The 17,734-nt window shown below is 30.6% G+C and overlaps 1 protein-coding gene and 1 long non-coding RNA gene across 2 annotated transcripts; both read left to right on the top strand.

Annotated features, from left to right (window-relative positions):
* The first annotated feature begins 3,470 nt into the window (after positions 1 to 3,470).
* LOC109173105 lies at positions 3,471 to 4,136 on the top strand. The gene is made up of 2 exons (XR_002052845.1): positions 3,471 to 3,792; positions 3,929 to 4,136. It is a non-coding gene; the product is annotated as an uncharacterized LOC109173105 (long non-coding RNA).
* A 4,727-nt stretch (positions 4,137 to 8,863) lies between these two features.
* Positions 8,864 to 10,532, top strand: LOC109173100 (UPF0496 protein At3g49070-like). Its single transcript, XM_019322357.1, has 3 exons — positions 8,864 to 8,895; positions 9,062 to 9,120; positions 9,429 to 10,532. The coding sequence occupies exons 2-3, from the start codon at positions 9,078 to 9,080 to the stop codon at positions 10,511 to 10,513; spliced, it is 1,128 nt and encodes a 375-aa protein (XP_019177902.1). The 5' UTR covers positions 8,864 to 8,895; positions 9,062 to 9,077; the 3' UTR covers positions 10,514 to 10,532.
* Positions 10,533 to 17,734: the final 7,202 nt, after the last annotated feature.

Here is a 17,734-nt window from a genome sequence, read left to right as displayed (position 1 = left end):
AACATCTATACTTAATTTTGAATAATAAACTTTAAAGGGAAAAAAAACTTTAAAAAATATATAAACTATAATTAATTTAATTTATGACACAATTAACAAATTTAAAACCTAATAAATTATGAGTATAGAAAGTTACCTGGTAATATACAGCTCGATCTGGTCGATATTATGATTTGTAACCCGCTTAATATAAAATGATTCGAATCATTTAAATTTATTGTTTGTAACTTGTTACGGCTACTCAAATATATACCAAATGTACCTTCATTAACTACAATAACAAATTAATAATTTCAGAATCTTATATTATGTAAAATATATGTTTATATAATTAAACCTAACATTATATTATATTATATATAAGATATATAAGATATGATAATAGTTGAATAAGATTGTGAATCACATATATTCAGGCCTAATATTTTGATTATATAAATTGTTAGGCCCAAATTATTACCTCTGATATTAAACATTATTTGAGGCCCAATTATCTCTAAAATTCAAGACCCATAACCCGACCCATTAACGCAGCTGTATAACCTTTTCAAACTCGAGAAGTTTCGTAACCTACCCGACGCTTCATATTCTCTCTCGACACACCGGCAAGGAGACATTCGCTGACCTTGCTTCTACCCTAATTTCTTCGATCTCTAATCTACTATGTCCTAACACTTGCTTCTACCCTAATTTCGTCCACTAAAATTTCCATTTTGGTAGGTTATATCACAATTTTGTATCATTAATCGTGATAATAATCACGCTACAAACCCTCGATCGAAAATACCAGCTAGAGATTTTGACCGGGTGAAGCATAGATTTAGATTTACAATTCAAGTTCATCAACATGCAATGAAATCAAGGAAATACCATGAGCTAAGTTTGCCTACTCCTTTACTTTTATCAATGTTTGTATTCAAACAACTTTTTTCTTACTTTATATCTCATTTTGCAAGGTTATAGTTTTTTTCTGATAAGATTCTACTTTGTGTTCATGTGTTGGTTCCTTTCAGTTAGGGTTTTCATAATTTAGTCTAAATGTTTCGTAAATACTGTATTTATTTACTCTAGGGTTTTGTAGAAAGTAATTTGCATAATCTTAGGGTTTGGTATTAAATCCTTCATATTTTCATATATTTAACATAAATTTGAACATGCAATTTCTATAATTTAATCTCTCATCTCTCATACATATATATTTCAGTGCAGGCAAGCAGACCCAAGGGTTATACCTTACTGTATCTAAATTAAAAGCAATGGAAAGATGCAATTCGGAAGCTTTAATAAGCAGTTGAGTGAGGTAAAATTACAAATTTAAAATGCATAATTGGCATGCCTTTGTCTAATATGATATGCTTCCTCTTGCTGAACATTTTATTTGCCTCATAGTGTTCTTTTTTCTGTTGTTGTAATTCTGTTATGCTTGATAGATGTGTTTTTATAGACATACATTGAAATGATCAATGTGTGCTCTATGGTTGATTATTAAACAATGTTGTTTTGCTTTATTAAAAAAAAAAAAAAAAAAAAAAAAAAAAAAAAAAGCATACTACTTGCAATGTTTTATTTTTTCCCCTTTGAACTAACATTTTCTTTTCAAGTAGTTGGGCATATGATGAAATTTAAATTCCAATGCCATATTCATAAATTCCAATGACAGTATTGATAAATGTAGTCATTGGACTATTCACTACAACATGTTTGGCAAGTGATGAAATTATAATTCTGATGCCATAGTTTTAAGCTTTATTTTCACAAATCTTTACCTTTGGCATATGATGAAAATAGTATTGTGATGCCAAATTAATTGCCTAAATGTAATTTGTAATTTCAGAATTTTATTTTTTCAAAGTTGATTTTTATTTGTTTGCAAGTGATACATGTGTTTTTTTTCAAATTATTTGTCTATAACTGTCACTTAAAAACCAAAATTTTTTTAAAGTATGTAATATTTTTCTGAAACTGTTTTAAAACTAAAAAGATCAGTGTGAATCACTTTCTATTCTATACTGCCAGATATATTCATTTAAAAAAAAACGTTACATTCTTACCATTAAAATTAAATAAATTCGTTTATTTTGCATTTTTAGGCAATCATGTTTTTTTAAAGTAATTTTATGAGTAGTTTAAAAAAAAAAAAAGACTTTTCCTTCTACCATGTAAAAAAAATATTGAGTTCATTTCTTTTGCATTTCAACGGAATCAGGTTTTTAAAAATATATTTTTCAAAATATGAAGTGTGTTGTTAAGGATGTCTATAATATTAAAGTATTTGATGGACTAATATTTATAAAATATACAGATACATATATTACCTAAAAAATTTATTAAAGACATGTAATTCCAAAACTATGGATTTACATGTGGTTACAATAGGTATTTTAACCTGGTGTGAATACAATAGGCAGAACAATACAATGTGATAGAGTACATCCACTGCCTTGCTTTATAGCAGATTCTTCAAGACTTCATACTTCTAGCAACACTGCATATCCTGCAAATTTTTAAAGTGACAAAAACAATAGACTAATACAACAAATAAAATAATAAATACTAAACAAACCAATTTAATAGGTCCAAAATTAGTGAAAAAGAACATTACTGTTCAATCACTTTATCCAAAATGATCAGATTACAGTAATTATTTATATAAAGTGAACAATGATTCTAATGGTTTGTTAGTCTTCAAAGATTAGTTAAAACTCACCTCTTGATGTATTATAGTAGATTCTTCAAGACTTCATACTTCTAGCAACACTGCATATCCTGCAAAATTTTAAAATGACAAAAACAATAGACTAATAGAACAAATAAAATAATAAATACTAAACAAACCAATATTGCCTTAGTGTAAAAAAAAATCACAATGAGTTATAAAATTGATACTTTAGCACACACAAAACAGTTCCCCTAGAGTCAAATTGATAGCAATGGAACACTGTTACCAATTTAATAGGTCCAAAATTAGTGAAAAAGAACATTACTGTTCAATCACTTTGTCCAAAATGATCAGATTACAGTAATTGTTTATATAAAGTGAAAAATGATTCTAATGGTTTGTTAGTCTTCAAAGATTAGTTAAAACTCACCTCTTGATGCATAAACATATCAGAGATGGTACTGACAACAACATCACCACTTCTAAAATACCCAAAGGCCAGTAGACTGTGACAGAACTGTTGTAGTAGTGACCACCAGGACTTGACATAGTACACCTTTTCTTCTTCAAAAATATTGCGATATATCTTCACTTCTTCCTTTAAAATATTGACATGTATATAGGTTCCCTAAAAATTAGAAAAGTAAGATTATAAAACAGCGAATATTCAAAAATAAAAAACAGAGAATATATAGGTATATAGATTATAAAACTGCTCTTCGTATGATAAAACAGCAAGTATATTTTTGTCTAAGTTGTTTTTTTTAGGCAAATTTCCAATGAAGTACTGTTTGTATATCATTTATACATTCTCTTCAATAATCCTAGAAATTAAATAGTTGTTGCATAATGCACTATTTCCATGTCATCTAACTTAATTTATTATATATTGCCTCATTGTTATATACTTCGTATATGATATGATTGTTGCACAAAAATACCAATAAATATTTATAGATTATGGCTGGATACTGAATGGAAAAAGACTGAAAGAGGATGTTTAGAGATTAGTCAGAAAACCAAAATATTTGGCAGTGAAACCAAAACTGTTTGAAGCAAAAACAGTGAACATCAGTAGATAGATTTTAAGCCATTCACCTTTCGGTATCCATTCAGATGTAAAGACTAAAGAAGTTAAGCCATTCCATCCGTAGATAGATCGATTTTAATACCTTACTTTCACCAACAATGTGATTTTCATATATCTAGAATTATATTCTTTTTCAAAAGAAAGTTGAAAGATGATATAGAGCTTTACCCAATGTGCAGGTGTTCTCTATTGGATGCTTAATCTTCAAGAAATTGTCTTCTTCCTCGCGAATGCTTTCCCAGCGCTGTATGCATCTCCACCATTTTTGTCTACTCTCCATCTTCATGAAATGTTTTCTTAGTTGTGAGGACTTATTTATAGTATTAGAAACTGTTGTGTATTTAATGTTAGTATTGAGAATTCCAAAAGTTGTTTCAGTTGCTTTCACATATTTTGATATACAACCCTTTAAATTTCAACTTTCAAACGTTCAAATCTGAGTAGAATTAATGAATTTTGGGAAGAAAAAAAGTTCCAAACCCAATATACATTGGATAACGCAAAGGACCAAAAGCAATTAATGAAACAATTTAATTAAGCCAGATATTCATCTCCAAAACGGCGTAGTATTGTGTGGGCGGGAAAATTTTTAGGCCTAAAGTTACTGCTTTATTATAATGATAGATAGATTTTCATTTTCTTACATTTTATTTTACGTTTTCATTTCATATAAGCAAAATCTTATGTTACACCGTTTTACGGATCTTTGTCTGTAAGACGAGGCGGGTTAAATGAAAACTGCAATACTTATAATGAAAAGTGTTTGTTATTTATAAGCAAAAATGTAATACTTTTAAATCAAAATATAAAAGTATTACATTTTTTTCTTATAAATAACAATAATTTAATTTACTTTTTGATTATTATTACATTTCTCAATATAAATATTACATTTTTCATCTTGACCTAATTTGTATCACTCGAGAATCACTCTTTTATATATGGGGTGCATCCGATGGATGTGCCTAGGGTAGCACGTTACACGCTTCAAGGATGATCCTATTTTATCCACATTAACACTTCACCTATGCCAACACTTTACTCAACATCAAGGCATGACAATTGACAAGTTCCGTCCCAACTAGCACAATTTTTAAGAATTAATCAATTATGAGAAATTTGTATATACATAAATATTAACTCAATATTATTTTTAAAAGATAAATTTTATATCTCATATTATCAATCTATATCTATACTTTATTATAGTAAAAGAAGGTTATTAGATGCTTGTGTGTGTATGTCACCTATTGATTGGTTAATAGATATTCTTCCAAAAGGCTGAACCCCAACCCTAAGTGTACCCCACACTCCGACCCGACAGAGCATTTGGGAGGATGTAAATCATGGTAACTCAACTGAACATGAACCACAGAGGCTAGATCTGTGCTCACTGCGCACAAGGAACCCCCCTCACTTTGAGATAAATATTAAAATGGAAATTAAAAACCTATTTAAAATAAAACAAAAAGAATTGAGATAAATAACTTTAATTTAAAAGTTAATGTGTAACTTGTTGTTTGATTAATAAATATTAAACATTAAATTATAAATTAAATAAATTATTTAAAATAAAATAAATATTGTGATAAATAACTTTAGTTTGAAATATAAATTGAATTTTTGATCAACTAATAAAATTTTGATATATATAAAATAAAATTTATATTGTTATTATTAAAATATTAATTTATAAATTAAATAAATTATTATTTAAAAAAAGGAGAAAAAAGAAATGTAATTTTAAGCATTAAAATAAATTTTTGATCAACTAATAAGAAAGTGACATAAATATTTTAGAAAAGCTCTTTCACTGACAACAAAGTATACATGTTAGTCAAATCTATTCAAAAAAGTTTCTTAAGTTTAATAAGATTTAAAAATGAGTTAATTACCAAAATGGTCCCTTGACTATAGCGAAGTTATCAATTTAGTCCTTGACTATTTTTTTAACCAATTAAGTCCTTCAATTTTAAAAATCTTAACTAATTTGGTCCTCCGTTTGTTTGACCGTTAGTCAATCGTTAACTTGAGACCAAAGTGGTAATTTCACTATAGTCAAGGGACCATTTTGGTAATTAACTTTAGAGGTGTACAATTGGGGTTTAGTTTTCTCGAACCGAACTAGTTTAGTTCGGTAATATATCGAACAATCGAACGATATTGGATTCTTGTATACCGAATGGTTTGATAAAAAGTTGATCCAAATCGATCCGAATTGTTCGGTAAAAAATTGAACTGAATCGAATACCGTTTGATTTTTTCTTTTTTGATATATTTATAAATCAATGGATTTTCCGCAAACCAAACAAAATCTTTTCTTTTTGGGTTCTAATAATTATAAACTCTTCAAACGAGGACTATGTGGTCTAATAATACTTGGGTTGGACTTTCATTTGGAAGATTATGAGTTCAAGCCTCAATGGAGGCGTTATTGGTTCATAGAGCCAGTAGCTTTCAAAAAAAAAATTATAAACTCTTCAGTCTGCGCACGCTTTCTATTTAATTCTTACATTTCTGATTGTAATATGTATTGGTGTGGTTTGTTCAATGTTGCTGTTGGCATGTGATTCTGAGCTCAATTCTCTCTTTTTTTGGGACCTATTTCATCTTCTTTAATTATTTTGACTTGAAAAATAGATACTGGGTGGGAATGTGGAGATGTTATGTTACGTTATTGATTAATATTTTTGAGAGTTAATTACCAAAATGGTCCCTTGACTATAGTGAAATTACCAATTTGGTCCTAAGTTAACGGTTGACTAACGGTCAAACAAACGGAGTACCAAATTGGTTAAGATTTTTAAAAATGAAGGACTTAATTGGTCAAAAAAATAGTCAGGGACCAAATTGGTAATTTCGCTATAGTCAAGGGACAATTTCGGTAATTAACTCTTTAAAAATACACACATAGGTAATGGTGGTCTACTCTAATGGTGGTCTACTCTCGAAACCTCTCTTTCTATCTCACAAAATCTTACTTCTTTTCTGAGTGTTTTTTCATCTGGTGGCCGTCGGCCTTTGGCCGAAGCTTTGAGCCTTTGACGGAGCTTTGTTTCTTGGCTAGCGGTCTCCTATTTTCTTTTGTTTTTTTTATTTTTTATTTTTTAGTTTCATTATAAAGTCCATTGTCAATTCAGCCACCAACCCTTGAAGGAAGTTGCGATAGTTCTAAAGATCTAAAGCTTAAGGATTCCGCCAGATCTGCATAAAGAAGTGGTTTGATTCTCGTGGATCCGTAAAATAAAGTTCAAGGGATGTATTGCTAATTCTCTTTTCTTTTGTGTTATGCTTTTTTCTGTGTTTTTCTCTCGTTTCTGTGACGAGTTTGTTTTCCTCTCGTTTCTTTTGGCGAGTTCTTTTCTTCATAAGTGTGAAACATATAAGTTGTCATGGCGTATGTGAACATCATCCTGGGTGACAAAGATGACAATGTAAAAGAGCATTTGCATCTCATCTCAATGGATATATTGTCAATGAACGGCATATGGAAAACATATACTCAGGTGGTGTGCAAGATTTTTCAACCAAAGTTAGTCTTGACTACGTTTCATCAATTCTTCAATGATAATAAAGAACCGTTAAATTCATCTAACGAATTCAGCTCTAAATTTGTGAAACAGTCTACGATTCAAGTTCTTTATAACATTGCTAGAGAAGTTGTTTCTATGTCTGATTGTAAGAAATAGTATACCGTTTCCTGATCCTATTTGTAATCGCTTCGTCTTATGATTAAATGAATGAGCTTCTATTTATTTTCCAAAAAAAAAAAAAAAAAAAACACACACACACATATATAACGATATTTTTGCATTAGATAAAAATAGAAATTTCAACAATTTTGACCACTCATATAAAAGTTATTAACGTATTATAATACACATGTTAGCCATCTCTATTAAATAATAAAATAAAAAAAATTTAATGGAGGCTGTGGAGAACTAATTGTTATAAACAAATAAACACTAGATATATACTGTGATAAAATAAAAAATATGATTAAATGTTGCAAAATGATACAATACTTGAGAATTAAAAGTAAATTTTTATTTAAATATTATGTAGTACATTAAAGGTAATTTATAATTTGAAACAAAAATAACAATAATGAAAGTGGGATGGATAATGGATTACTCATCCTGCCGCCATTATCAAATCTCCATTAAGATTTCGACGACTTAGCGTTAAAGTTGCAACTAGCAGCTATCCATATATAAATAAAGATTTTTTTTTTATTTTACTCAATATGGACAGATTATTTGTGCACGACATTTGATCATGTTTGCTGAGTCATTGAGTCACCGTAATTTATATCTTTTCAATTATTCAATCAGGCTGGGAAGTAAATCCTTGGGTTGGGATTCAACCTTTTCGGAGAAGTTAATAAAATAATATCATATGATCGATTTGAATAATTTTGGTATAGAATATTTAAAGAATGTAACAATAATATTCTTAAATAATTTTCTTGCTATGTTGATAACTAATTTAAACAACTTTTGCAATATGTATATAATTATAAAAAAAATATTTAAGCAAATACAAATCATTCACTTTGTTCAAAATGACTTAGACTTGATTCTTCCACAGTGGGTGATATGTTACAAAATGTAATATAAGTCATTTTTAAGTTGGTAATATGTTTTAGTTTAGTGTGCTCTTAGCCTCATCAATAATAATAATAATAATAATAATAATAATAATAATAATTATTATTATTATTATTATTATTATTATTATTATTATTATTATTATTATTCCAAAAGGCTGAACCCCAACCCTAAGGGTCCCCCACACCCCGACCCGACAGAACATTTGGGAGGATGTAAATCATGGTAACTCAACTGAACATTATTATTATTATTATTATTATTATTATTATTATTATTATTGGTGCTCTTCAAAAAATATTTTTTTTCGAGAGACAAATAGTTTGTGGTTTGCCTTCTAAGAAAAATCAAAAACAAAAAAATTAATCCAATTATTTCTTCACAAAACGTAATAAATTAGTATCACTTTTCTTGTAAGCAAAAACCATTATATTATTCTTTTGATTTTAACACATCTTTGATCTTCCCAGCTATAAAAGAGAGAAAATTCTCATTTGGGATTCTCCGATTTCTAGCTAACTTCTTATACTATATAGGTAGCTCCAATAATTTCCATAGATGTTAAATGATATTTAGATTCTATAACCTCTTATTTATTTATTTATTCATTGGTCCTTTTATTTTGTTTATTATCTTTTTTAATAAAGTTTTAGTCCATAAAATCAATAAGGAATTTATTTATCTATTTTCTTGTTTTTTCAGCGTTGAAATTAAAAAGATGAGAATTCGCTCAAGAATGCGTAAACTGTTTGCCATGAATGGTAAGCTTATATATGCAATCATTACTGGATGGACCGTACTATCAAATAATGTACTTTCAATATATAAATAAAGTACTTTCAGTATATTAAAAATATACATTATATTCAGAAAAAAAGTATATTATTTGAGTACTAAAAGTACATTATTTTATATAATGTACATTTAATACACAAATAATATACTCTTAGTATATTAAAAATGTACTTTTTATTATGGTCTACTGAATAATTAACATTTATATATGCTAATTTTTTTTCCACCTTTCTTTATAATACTGATAAGTTTCGTGAATTATAATGTTGTGCAGCAACTGGGATTAATAACACAAATCATGTGGATTTGGACCTCAGGGAAGAGTATGCTAATGCTTTCCGAACCGAGTCCTACATTGAGTTTTGGACAAATGTACTTGCATTTAGCCAAGGAAATTCATCCCCGTGTAATATAATGGGATCTACTTCTTCTACCCGACTATTATCATATCGACTCTTTGTAGAACATCTGTTAGATCCGGATCAAGTTACGGTCACTAGGATACTTGAATCCACCCGTATCCGGACTGAGCACCGCTCTTTACTAATCAGTTATTTCGAAGTAACTGCCGAAGCCTCGTTGCTTTGTAGTTTTTTGCTAAAAGACGTCGATGAAATGCGCAGAAAATATAAGTCACTTAAGGCCTCTCTAAACTCGTTCCACAATGCCCATTTTTCACCCAAAACTCGCTCCCCTAAACTTGTTATGACCCGGCTCACTGAGTTCTCTAACTCGCCCAACCCATTTGTTCCATCCGCTTCATCCCCGAGTCGATTCCGGGCGATGCAAGCCGATTGCGCCGAGTTGCTCAAGAAACTCGAGCTGAGCCGCGACCGGACCCAATCTAAGCTCCGCTTAGTGAGAAAAATACAGCTCGGCTCAGCCATATTTTTAGGGGCTTTAACTGTGTCCCTCACAGTGGTTCTTGCGGTTCACGCCATAGCCATTCTAGTGGCGGCTCCGAGCTTAATGGCGCCTTTCATTGAGCGGCTCTCGACTAAGAAGCTGGCTAAGTGGTCCACTCAGCTAGACGTAGCCGCAAAGGGTGCTTACATACTAATCAAAGACTTGGATACTATTAGCCGGCTGGTGGCTCGGCTAAATGATGAGCTGGAAGACATGCACGTCACTGCCCGATTTTGGCTTGAGAAAAGCAAAGATCAGCTCCAAGCCGGTGGAGAAGTGGCGGCGCAACAGCTAAAGAAGAATGACATAAGCTTTATTGAGCAGCTGGATGAATTGGAAGAACATTTATACTTGTGTTTCATGACCATTAATAGGGCTAGAAGCCTAGTAATCAAAGAAATTTCAGAAACGGGCCGCCCGAATCTACCCTCAAATTTGTTACCCAAAGAATAATTGATTGCATTTGTTATTAATTATTCAATTCGTCTCATTTTACATGTATTGTTTTTTTTTTTTTTTTTTTTTTTTTTTTTTTTTTTTGTCTCAAAAAGTTATCTTCTTTTTAATATTGAACATCATCACCATCATTCTATTTTTTTCAATTTACTATTAGAGCATCCCTATCAATGATTTTATGGTGAAGTTTTTGAGAAAACAAAAATGATGGGGAGGTGAGAGGGTGAGGAGAGAGAATTAATGAACTTATTGCAGTAGGATTGTAGGAGTGATGTTTTACTTTGAAAATGTGGGGCCTGCCTAGAGAAGAAGAACTGCTTAAGTCGTGTATTCTGTGCAACTTGCGCGCTCAGCGACGTGTAAAATCTTCTATTTTTTTTTTAGTTGGTAGACTTGTTTTTTTTTTTTTTCTCCCCTCTCATCTTCTCTTTCTGAATCACACCTGCAACAACTTCTCAAAAATCACAACTGTGGGGATGCTCTTATGAGTTTTGCTTTCTTTATTGCTTTCATTTGCAAAAGGGAGAAAAGTGAAGGGCATAATTAGAAAACACATAGGGGTCGTTACTTCATTTATCTATTTTGCAATTTTCAGTTTTCCATTTCTCCATTCTTTCAGGTTTCCATTTCTCCATTCCTCCAATTTTTCATTTCTCTAATTTTCTATTTTATTAAATACAATCATCCTATATAGCATTTGTACATTTCTACAACAAAGATAACAACAACAACAACAACAACAACAATAATAGTAATAATAACAATAATAGTAATAGTAATAATAATAAGAAGACTTTAATGCTTTCAAAAAAGAAGAAGACTTTAATAATAATAATAATAATAAATCTGTGCATTAGGAGAAAAAAGGAAAAAGAAAAAAAAAATAATAATAATAACAATAATTGATGGGGTATGAACACAATGGGTTAGAGGTCCAAGAAAGAGGGATGGATCAAAGGAATGGGCCTGCTACCATGAGCCCGAAGAATAGGGAGATACGACCCATGGGCCTTGGGAAGACCATATGAAGAGCTCGGACGAGTATGAAGCCGAGTACCGGGGGTCGACATCGACGAGAGTCAGCTCGGCAGGTGATCGTTGCCACTTGAATGCCCGTCATTAATTTGAGTTCATCCGACCATTGTAGGAGCTTGGAAACGGCGACCCAACGGCTCTAGGCCTTTATTTCCCATTATTGCAAATTGAAACTTGTATTTATTTAATATAGGCTGGACACTTATAAATAGGTGTCCCCCAAACGTGTAAAGAGCAGTCTTGCTAGTAGGCAAAAAAATACTCGGAAATCAAGACAAAATTACGTGTTACCTAGCCATCTTTCTCTTTCAAAGTCATTTTACCCTCTAGTTTTTCGGTGAATCCACCTGTCTAACGGATTGTGTTGGACCTCCTGGTCCCAAAAACCCTAAAATCAACAACAATAACAACAACAACAACAACAACAACAACAATAATAATAATAATAATAATAATAATAATAATAATAATAATAATAATAATAATAAATTTGTATGCATAAAGAGAAGGAAAAAGAAAATAAAAAGATAATAATAATAATAATAATAATAATAATAATAATAATAATAATAATAATAATAATAATAATAATCTTATCTTATAATTATAATAAAGCTATATGGTTTGGGAAGTAATTAATGTTACAATTAATGCCACAACACCCTTTATTATTAAAAAAAAAAAAAAAAGCACAACATTTGAAAAGTAAAATAGCTATATATTATATAATCTATATAAAAAAATGTACTTTTGAAAAATAAAATAGCTATATATTATATAATCATATAAAAAATGTATTCAATTAGAGTTTAAATTTACTCATACAAAATTTGAAATTTGCTTTCCAAATGTAATTATCTTAGTTATTATTTGTATTGTGAAAATTATAATATAGATGAAATACAATTAAGAATAAATCAATGTAATTATATAAATTCTCTCTATAAGTTCATTTGAATATACACATAATTAGAGATTATATTAACCATACAAAATTTTAATTTTAATTTTGTATTCTATAAAAATAATAAATACTTGACTAATGGAAGCTCAAAAATATTATTATATTAAAAAATTTAAAATATTTTAGTTTTTCTATTTTTTATTTATATTTATAATAACATAATTTTTTCTCGTGCATCGCGCAGGTGAATTACTAGTAATAATAATAGGGGAATGGGACTGGAAGGAAAACGGGAATGCAAAGAGGACATAAGAGAACGTAAAGTGTAGCCAGTTGGATTAATCCATTGACCTCCAAAACTTCGTACTATTCATGCATGTGTTTGCCATTTCTTCATTTAGAGAGGTTGCTTGCCAACTTCTCCAAAATTCTTAAAAAATAACGAGAATGAAGGAGGAGTAAGCATTTGAAAGAAGAAATTTAGTAAACAATTTCTCTATTTTTTTTTTTTACTTCTCAATTTTTCATTTTTTTGAAAAATTTTCCATTTTTTCAAGTTGGTAAACGACCGCATAACATTTATTTTAATTCTTTAAAAAGCATGCAAAAAGTAAATATGACAACTAATTTGGAATGGAGAGAATATTTGGGACCGTTTACTAACTGGAAATTTCTGAAAATTTTCGGAAATTGGAAAATAGAAATCAGAAAACATGTTTACTACACAGTTTTCAAATTTGAAATCTGAAAATAATTTCTGAAAAACTGGAACACACTTAAAAACTATTTTCGAAATGAAAAACAGAATCATCTATCATCTATTTAGGGTCCGTTTGGAAAGTAGGAAAATGACTTCTGGAAAATGTTTTCTGGAAAATGAGTCATTTTCCGGAAAACATTTTCCTTTCCAGTGTCTGGTTGCATTATGGAAAACTGTTTTTCTGTGTTTGGTTCATTTTCTGGAAAATGAGTAGAATTGTATAATTAAACATTTTAATTATTTTATTTAGAATATTACAACATGTATAATAATATATAATAATATAATATTAATTTTAAATATAATAAAAAATAGCTAAGTTTTTCAAAAAAAAAAAAACTAATAATATATCAAAAATATTATGGTGGTGGTGGTGGTGTAGTGGTAGTGGTGTTATTCGTTATATAATAATAATAATAATAATAATAATAATAATAATAATAATAATAATAATAATAATAATACTTGGTGGTGGTATGACGGTGGTGGTGTGGTGGCGGTGGTATGGTGGTGGTGGCGACAGTGGTGGTTGCGGTGGTATGGTCGTGGTGGTGGCGGCGGCGGCGGTGTAATGGTGGCGGCAGCGGCGACGGTGGTTGCGGTAGTATGGTGGTGGTGGCGGCGGCGGCGGTAGTGGTGGTTGGTCTGATGGTGGTAGTAGTATGACGGTGGTGGCAGTGGTCGTGCGGTGGTGGTGGTGGTGGTGGCGGCGACGGTGGTTGCGGTGGTATGGTGGTGGTGGTGGCGGCGGTGGTTGCGGTGGTATGGTGGTGATGGCGGTGGCGGTGGTATGGTGGTAGTGATGGCGGCGATGGTGGTTGTGGTGGTGGCGGTGGAAACGGCGACGGTGGTTGCGGTGGTATGGTGGTGGTGGTGGTGGTGGTGGTGGTGGCGACGGTGGTTGCGGTGGTATGGTGGTGGTAGTGGTGGCGGCGGTAGTGGTGTTGGTGTGATGGTGGTGGTGGTGGCGGCGGCGGTGGTGTGAAGGTGGTGGTGTGGTGGCGGTGGTGGCGGCGGCGATGGTGGCGGTGGTATGGTGGTGGTGGTGGTGGCAACGGTGGTGGTGGTGGTGGTGGCAACGGTGGTGGTGGTGGTGGTAGTGGTAGTGGGTGTTGGTGGTGGTAGTGGTGGTGGTGTGATGGTGGCGGGGTTATAGTGGTGGCGGCGGCGGCAATAGTGGTGGTGATGGTGGTATGGTGTTGATGATGTTGGTGGTGGTGTGATGTTGGTGTAAAAGTTGGAAAATGACTTCCCCCAAAAAAAAAGGGGAAGTCATTTTCCTCCAAAACAAGCCTATTTTCCAAAGTCAACGGAAAATGATTTCCGTTGACTTTATTTTCCAGGCACATCCAAACACTGAAAACTTGGAAAATGATTTCCATAACTCATTTTCCAGGTTTCCAAACACACCCTTACTTTACTTATTTAAACATAATTTATTTGCTTACACTTTAATGTTAGACATTATTTACATTATCAAAATTAAGAATTAAACTCTATATAATGTTTTAGATTTTGATTAAACTCAATAGATTATTAGTTCGAATATTTTTAATTATGTTACATCATAATACAAGTTCAGTCCAGATATCGGATATTGAAATCTCACATATATTAGAATTCAAAGTAAAAGTTATATATTCATATGCATGTCATTCAAATAAATATATCTAAAAAAATATTTTAAATATTAGTTCAAAAAATATTAATATTATTCAAATTAAATTTTAATTAGGTGAAAACTGAAGAATTAGAAAATAGAAAACAGATAACAGTTTTCAGTTAGTAAACAAGTTTTCTACACAGAAAACAGAGAATGAAAAACAGAGAATGAAAACTGAAAAATTAGAAAATAGATAACAATTTAGAAAATAAATAATAAAGTTCATTTTATACCCTCTAATTAACACAATCAGCTAACAACTAACAACTAACAACCATTTTACCAAACTAGAAAATAGATAACAATTTAGAAAATAAATAATAAAGTTCATTTTATACCCTCTAATTAACAATTTAGAAAATAAATAATAAAGTTCATTTTATACCCTCTAATTAACACAATCAGCTAACAACTAACAACCATTTTACCAAACAGGGCCAACATATATAAATCCTTTTTATATGAAAGTATCAACCATTTTACCAAACTTTACCTTTTTATATGAAAGTATCAACCATTTTACCAAACTTTACCCTCTGACCATTTTACCAAACATGGCCAACATACTAAAACACAAAGAACCAATAACGTCACACTGAGGCTCGAACTCATAATTTTTCAAATGAAAATCCAACCTGGATACTATTAGACCACATAGTCCTGGTGTCTTAGCCAAATACTTGAGCGACCTAAACCTCATCCATTTAAATGACACTTTTAATTATTTTTTTTAAAATACAGTTTTTTTGTTTTTTCTTTTCTTCTATGAATTGAAATAAGGGCATCATATGACGAAAATAATATTATAGAAGAACACAACAAACCTTTTTTTTTTTTTTTTTTTGGTAAACTCATAATGTTGTAGGCATTGCTTGATTGAGATATATAAAGGTAGGATATAACTACTTGCAAAATACAAAATATTGTAAAATTTTACAATATTTTCTACTATGCTTACTTGCAAAATACAAAATATTGTAAAATTTTACAATATTTTCTACTATGCTTTAAAATGAACTTTATTATTTATTTAGTTATTTATTTTTGAATATTACTGACTCTATTACAATGTAATATCTGTTCATAACTACTTTCTCAACCTATTGATCACAAGGTCTTTGGCAATATAGAACTGTTTTATTTATTTATTTATTTTGAAAGCAATACATGATGTATAATACATTATAAATACATACATTTGCATTGTTACAAAAATGCTATATATTTTACTCTAATGAAATCACTACCTAATTTTTACTCTCTAACATGATACCACTAATAATTAATAAAAAGTCATAGAAAAAAAAATAGTCAAATAAACCATCAAACTATTTTGAAAAAGTTAATTGCACCCTCAAACTACATAAAATTTCATATTAGCCCTCAAATGCCTTTTTTTTTTTTTTTTTAATTAAAGTGTAAATTACACTTTTTTTTTATCTATAAATTACTTGCTATTGTAAGCTATGTTGACATAATGTCCACATGTAATTTTCTTTATATACATGGATGTCATTTTAATTTTATAAAATTTATGCCTTCATATAAATAAAAATTAAAGAAAAATACAAATTCTTTTTATGTGGTATCCATATATACAAAGAAAATTATACGTGGAAGTCAATCAACATAACCTACAATAGTAGTCAATTATTATGTAGTGTAATGACACATTGTTACTATTCCAAATCGGTGGTCACATGATCAAACTCCAATGGGGGCTTGATTCATTGGACTGAAAATAATTGACAAAGTATAGAACAGATACTACCTCATAAATAATTATAAATGTTTTAAAAAAAAACATACAGTAAGAGGTAAATTATAGGTAAAAGTACGTTAATTGCACTTTTTAAAAGAAATTCGAGTATTAATATGAAACTTTATGTAACTCAATGGTAGAATTAGCTTTTCTAAAAATAGTTCGGATGCCTATTTCTTTATTAAATACGGAGTATTAATTAAAAAAAATTATTTAAAAAAAAAAAAAAAACTACTCCGTAATATAATAATGTATTAATGTTGCATTAGTCTCATTATTATTAATCTCGTACGTTTTCTGTCCAAACGTTTATGATTTCTGAGGTAGGGCAGGTGGTTAGTTGGGGATTTAAGGAGTTGAACCGTACGATAGTATCATCAGTCACTATATATAATTAATTGCGAGATTGATTACACATTGACTGCAATGACTAGTGGATCAGTCTTTCATGCTGTATGGACTTTTTTTGGATTTTAATTTTTATAAGTGTTAATGCTCAAAATGGTTCTCGACTATAGATTATAGTGGTTTTCTCAATTTTGTCATAAACGATTTTGGTGATGCAATGTAGCTCTAGACTTTTGTGTTTTTTTTTTTTTTTTTTTCAATGTAGTCCTATATTTGTTATTCTATTCAATTGGTTTTAAATAGATGGACAATTCGATAATTTCAATATTTGCATTTCTTTACTCTCAGACCTGCGAAATCCCTCTTTCTTTTATGACATTGGTGGCCCTCTTTCTTTTACGAATTACTCCCAAAATCAAATAAATTAATACTACTAAAGGCGAGTGTATATGGTACTTCAGTGGGCTTGGGAAAAAGGGGTTAAAAAGGTGTTCGTTAGATGCAATGTGATTTTAGCAACGCAGTCAATTGGATTACAAGAGATGGCAATTTGCTAGGACCAAGTGCAACTTGCAAGCAGTGGATCAAAAGATCGAGCTTGAGAAGTTAACATCTCACATATCCCCAGGGAACATAATTAGGCAGCAGACTTTATGACAAAAATGGCAATCAAACGACGTTGTGATTGGATTCAACTTAGGAATCTCACGACGAGCATTCAGAGATACCTTGATAATGAGCAACTC

Source organism: Ipomoea nil, unplaced genomic scaffold (assembly GCF_001879475.1).
Source record: "Ipomoea nil cultivar Tokyo-kokei standard unplaced genomic scaffold, Asagao_1.1 scaffold0465, whole genome shotgun sequence".
NCBI lineage: Eukaryota > Viridiplantae > Streptophyta > Magnoliopsida > Solanales > Convolvulaceae > Ipomoea > Ipomoea nil.
This window is presented reverse-complemented; position numbering and strand designations above follow the sequence as displayed.